The sequence below is a fragment of the Cystoisospora suis genome, assembly GCF_002600585.1.
Source record: "Cystoisospora suis strain Wien I chromosome Unknown contig_10400, whole genome shotgun sequence".
NCBI lineage: Eukaryota > Apicomplexa > Conoidasida > Eucoccidiorida > Sarcocystidae > Cystoisospora > Cystoisospora suis.
This window is the reverse complement of record NW_027163173.1, coordinates 5902-11818: the sequence shown is the minus strand read 5'-3', so window position 1 is coordinate 11818 and position 5917 is coordinate 5902. Positions and strand designations below refer to the sequence as shown.

At 48.6% G+C, this 5917-nt stretch overlaps 1 protein-coding gene across 1 annotated transcript in view; it reads left to right on the top strand.

Annotated features, from left to right (window-relative positions):
- Positions 1-1172: 1172 nt before the first annotated feature.
- CSUI_011251 (hect-domain (ubiquitin-transferase) domain-containing protein) overlaps positions 1173-5917 on the top strand; it is a gene marked incomplete at its 3' end in the record, with an annotated part of 10633 nt that continues 5888 nt past the window's right edge. The window contains exons 1-4 of the mRNA XM_068071352.1: positions 1173-3649; positions 4328-4475; positions 4902-5209; positions 5635-5744. Coding sequence (XP_067916672.1) covers positions 3512-3649; positions 4328-4475; positions 4902-5209; positions 5635-5744 — 704 coding nt within the window. The remainder of the gene's footprint in view (positions 3650-4327; positions 4476-4901; positions 5210-5634; positions 5745-5917) is intronic.

The window sequence follows — 5917 nt, the reverse complement described above, 5'->3', positions numbered from 1 at the left end:
CTGCTAAGTTCCACTAGCGGTTGGCTCACTACAAGCCAACCTCGGGTAATCCCTTTCGACCGGCATATCAACGGGGCATACCGCTTTGCGACACACAGCAGGAATTTTGGGCCGAGATGGAATACTGTTTGACGAGATTACTCTTCTTCTTCGAGAAAGTATGCACGGCGCGTCGTTCTCGGCGGTCAGAAGCAGCGTGGCGGTCTTGGAAGGGTTGCCCTGCACCTTGTTGCTCCGTTTTTCCACCGCTGCTAGCACCTCACACCACAGCGGCATACCATTGTCGGCGTCACACATTCATGACTCAGAGACATTCCAATAATAGACGCCACCTCAACACTGGAGCACCGCAGCGCAACCAAAACCTTTCCGGCGTCCCCAACAACAGTACGACCGCAAGAAACCACCCAGGGCTTGACCATGCCTGCCTTCTCAACTGATTGTATAAGCATTCCTTCTATTTTGAATTCAGCGGAGACCGCGGAGAGTCTAGGCACGAGCCCTTGATCGCTTACTGGTGACAAATCAACGGCATCAGGCCGCAGCCACACTCCATCCGCCGTTTCTGCTGTTTCAGCGGCGACAAGCGTTCGATGACTCACAGACGAGAAATCATTCTTTGGGGCGCTTTGCTCCGTGCACGTTCTCGACGTCAGGTCCCTCAGTGGGGGATTTGGATGAGAGAAAAATTGCAGGTCACCGCCTCTTCGTTGCCTACGATCGTCTCTGGGCGTTTAATGTGTCTCGGTTTCTTTGTTGTTTGCTCTCCGCTACCACCCGCCATACCGGTGGAATCGCTTGGCAAAACTATGAACCCCTTACCCCCAGCCCGGTCGGAAGATGAGGATGAGCTCCTTGTTTGGGAAAGAATGTAGTTCTAGTTGCGCATAGCACAGTTCATCCACGTCAGTTTTTTGTTGGAAGTGTGCACGTCTTATACGCGGTTGTATCGGTAGCATGCAGTAAGTTGAAAAGAAGGACAAGTTCTAGGGTTGTTCCAGCTTCGCAGTGACGACGGGAGGAAGCGCGGCAGCAGTCGAGAAGAACAGGCGGCCGCTTGGGGGGGGGCGAGTACTACGATGACTGGTTGTATGCGCGTATACGCTGAGGATACTATGAAGCTCTCTTTTCACCCCCAGCTCTCTCCGGAAAGTTTCATTAAACACTCTAATACATATGCTGTCAGCCCATGGCCGGATTTCCGAGAAGATGAGAAGGATCCTTAAGAGACACCCGATGGCACAGGATGGAGCTTCCGTTGTGTTGGTCAATCGGGACCACCTTTAGCGTCGTACCACGTTGCTGCTGCTACTGCTCGTGATTATCTTCATGCCGGATGGAGAATTGTAGAAAACCACTGTGCTGATCGATCGGGCAGTGTGCGTCGTGTAGCATACAACTGATACGAAGAAGATGTTGCCTTCCTTCAATTCTCTACGGAGTCGTCTTTCTTGACTTGAACGTGTCTGTTTCTTTCATTTGTATCCTAATTCGTCTTTAAGGGGACTACAGACGTTCTTTAACCCTTTCCACCTCAATCGACTTTCTCAGTGCAACTCTTTTTGTTCTCGTTTCCCAAGGCGCCCTTCTTTTGCTGCGCCTTCAGTTAACGCCGCTCCCTGCGAAGGTTGCAGGACCTTCATTTTCTCTCTCTTTCTTTCTGCAACTGCGTTTTTTACCCTTTTAAATCCCTGCTTGTTCGTGTGCGCTTTTTGGGTGCTCCGTTCGCCTCTCGTGCTTTTCCTTATGGCAGAGCTTAGGACAGCCAACAGTAACACTTGTCGAAAAGATAAAATCGGGGTTGGCGGTGTCGCCGTCACCTTTCAGAACGGAGCGATTGTAACACCAGAACGTTGAGTGTGTGTCTGTGTCATGTGAATCGAAGTGTAGTCTCTTCAGCTGCGCTTTCGCGAATGCAATAAGTGGTGTTCTATGTCTGTTGCACGACTCTTTCTCTTTCTTTGGCCCATACAAGCGCCTTGAAAGAAGTGACAGGAGCTCAGCAGCCCGCTCTTTTGCATCCCTCGGGTCCTCGTTTGTACAACTGGTTCCTTCCCCATCACTAAAAACAAGCTTGGGCTCGGAGGGGTTCAAGAGGATCGGCCTCCTCCCTCACTCTTCTGGACCCTCCGTGTGGGTATGACCATCGGGACCGGTGACGGCTGTCTGTCGGGGAGAATCTTGCCTTTCGTTCTTGTTCGTATCCCTGGATTCCAGCCGTCTCGTTCTACGAGGACGCCATACTCCCTTGGTGATTGTCTCTAGAAACGTTTCTGGAAGGTACTTTTTTCAGCGTCTCTTCTGTGCAGCCCCCTTTTCCGAAACCGTTGAGGAAGGGCGGCGAGCACCTTCGTGTTGACAGTCCTGTTCTCTTCTGGGCTCAGTACTTAGTGATCTCCTGCGGGTCGGAAAAGCGCGTCCTTTGGTATTGATTCTGTTGGTCACCCCGTGCATGGCAACCCAGGAGGATTAAGAGTGAGCACGGACGGGTTCAAGGGGCAAGACTACAAAGGCCACTTTTCTCCTTGTCCTTTTCTTTACTCATGTCCCTCCCCCCCCGCCGATGTGTTCTGTTCCTTCTGTGACGCTTACCACATCTGCTGGGTTGTGTACGACTGACAGTCCTTGTGCGATATCATCACCGAAGAAGTTGCTTTCAAGTCTCTCCTCCCCTTCCCTGCTTTATGCCAGTGGACTTCTTCTTCAGTTCGTCCTCGCTCGTGCTTCGTGAGAAGGTCTTTCTCGTATCCTTCTTAGATAGGAAACCCCAGACGGACAGCTAACTGCTGGCGACCGGTTTTCTTCTTCTTCTTGTCTCTTCCTACGGCTCTGCTGCATCGCTCATTCGCGCCATGGTCATATGTCTATACTAGCAGAGCTCTTTTTTCTAATCTGGTCTGGAACAACTCCAATACATCTTTGACACCTCACATATTTCTGTACAGTCGTTGTTCTTCTTCTTTTGCAGATTTGTTTCTCCTTTCGACCAGACTTGGTCGCGCTTGTGCTTGCCTTCTACGTACCTTCGACAAGGCGACTGACGGGGAGAGAGAGGTACTTGTTCCTTTCGTTCCAAGAGAAGACTTCTTCATTTCTCTGTCATCCGTCTTCTTTTCTGTTCTCCTTAAAGAACGGAGATTCCACCGGGCAATTTGAGGATGTAGCAAACTCTCTCCCCCGTGCTCCATTATTCTGTAGCTCCCCATCATAGACGGAGAACCCATTCGTCTCAGCGGGGTGGAGAAGTTGAGAAGGGGGAAAAAAGAAAGCCTGATAGCCTCCGAGGTTATCGGGGGGCTGATTGTAGTGGTTCAGACAGCAGCCTTCAGCCGTCTTCCTTCTTCTTTCTCTTTCTCTTTCTCCTCGTCGTCCTTCTCTTTGCGGAAATTCCATTCCAAGGCAGGGGTTGCTGATGCTGTAGAGGATCTCCTGGTGACGTCTATTTGAGTGGAGTCTTTTCCTTTGGCCTATTTGGGGGCTCAAGAAGAAGACAGATTCAACAGTCGAAAACATGGGAAAGATTCCGATAAGTCTAAGTGATAACTTTCAGCTAGCTGTCTCTTCCCTGCCTGAGACGCAACGTCAGCTCATTCAAGTCATCGCCACATGTCCAAATGAAGACCTCATCCATCATCTCCAGCCCTTCAGGGTATGTGTCTCATGTCTCATCAAAGATTCTCCCCCTTCTCTTCTTTCTCCTCTATACATCATTGACATGATATCCCTCACCCACTAATGCTTTTCTGCTTGTCTATATGTGTATAAGTCCTGCTTAATACTCGTGTATATATATGTATACACATAGATGTCTCAAGGCGAAATCAGTTCCTTGTGTTCTCTGCAACGTAGGTGATCTAGTTGCGGAGATTTCGGCCAGTGTGTGATGAGAGGAGACCTACCCCTGGCACAGACAGGGAGCTACATGTATGTACGTATTCTACAGGTGTATATACACTAGACGTACAGATATGACAAGGATTGTTGGCGACAAATCATCATTGAGTCTTCACCCTGACTGTTAGATATCTCAGAAGAGATGAATGAGGGTGTTCATTTTCCTGTGTCTTCCTTCTTGCTACTTACTTTTCCTTGTATCTCTTTCTTTCTTTCCCGTACTTTCTCGTTCATGTCACTGAAAGCACGTCATCTCCTTAACTAGCCATCTGCTTGGTGCTCAAGTGAAGCTCTTCAGAGGGGACAACAGACAAGTAGGAGTGTATGTACACTTGAATGGATGCTTTCTATTCCTTTCTCTTCTTCATTTTCTCGTCGATCTCTTCTTGCCATTCTCGGTGGTGATCTCTGTTTCTCTTCTTTTCTTCTGTAGGGCTGGATGTGGGAGAAGCAGGGAGACGTCACAGCGTGGGCGCCGGCGTTGAATCGCTTCGATGATATTATGGTCGCTTACGCACGGCAGAAAGGCCTCTATCCTCGTGGGTCTACCAGTTCAAGTCAAGCGAATGATCAAACTACCTGTAAGAGAGGGGTAGCCATGAGAGGAATCTCTGGGTTGTAGCAGTCCGTTCACTATCTTCAATCGCTTGTATCCACACAGATTCTGTGTCCTCTACGTTCCTCCATATGTCCTCTTCGTGTGTGCATAGATGATGTGGAGGTCAGTGTCAGCGTGTGCATCGTCGACTCATTGGTGGAATGGATCTATCTATCTACCTTACTTCATTCTATCTATCTACAATCTATCTAGCAATCTCTAATTTATCTATATGCCTCTATCTCCAAGGCGTAACCGAATGTGAAGGAAAGGAGGACAGCTCTGTTTCATGTTTCTCAGTGCGTTCCCTGTGTGTATCTTAAGCAACTTGACGAGCAACCAACAGTGGGTGTCTACACGTCTTTTTCCCTTCTTTGTTTCTTCTCTGGTGTTCTTTTTCTTTCTTCAGCAGATGACAGAAAGAAAGACACTTCTTCGTCTTCTCCGATCAGAGAGGGAGAGACAGACAGAAGTTTCAGCAGTCAAGAGAAAAGAAGGAATGATGAACAAGAAGAAGATGATCATACATTCATTCCTTCTGACGAACTTGTCCTTGCTGTCCTTGATACTTCATGTACTGTCTTGGAGAACTGCTCATCGAAGGTACGATACAGCTGGGGTGGAGATTCCACGGATTCTTCGTTCTCTCTTCCAGGGGGCTTCTCACTTTTTCAGTCATCCATCGACCATGAAATACTATGGACAGAATGCGTCCAAGTAACTGGATGCAATTCATCTGTTTATGATGGAGTTCTTCACCGAAGAGCCTCCGTGGTATCTTGCCGTCTTCTTCTTCTCCTTGTTTTCCGTCTTAGGGTTGAAATAGGAAGCAGACAGATACTTTCTGCGCGGACGTGCCCTCGCTTTCTCTCTCCTCCGTGTTCGTGTTGGCGATGATTGATAGCAGCGGCTGCCGTTTATATGAGGTGTGTATGTCTATGTATGAAGTGGAAAGAAGCTCACGAGAAGTTGCTCTTTTTCACGTAGAGAAGTTATACGAGAGTGGACGTATAATGAAGGGCCAGGGACGAGAGGGGGAGTGTCAGTTAAAGCTCTTGTTCCAAAGATAGGTTAACAGGAGAGACAGGGGCAGTTCATGTGGTCGTTTGTGTGGTGTCTTTGGCTTGTCTTTCTCTTTACAGTGTCTATACAGCTCAATCGACGTTGTAACCTGCCTGGTCGATGCTTTCTATCTCCCCATCGTCTGCAGTGCAGTGCAAGTCCTTGCCGTTTGCTTTGGCTTTGTAAAGCGGTAAGGTGCTAGGATTCTCTCTCGGTTTGCTAATGACGTCTTTACCTCACCTTTGCATTCTTTTCTTGGAGTCTGCCTCCGTCTTCCCTCTCTCGAGATCCATGTACACAGTGTGGTCTCTGTATCTGACCGTGCCACCCCTGCATCTACGCCTATATCTATCTATCTATCTA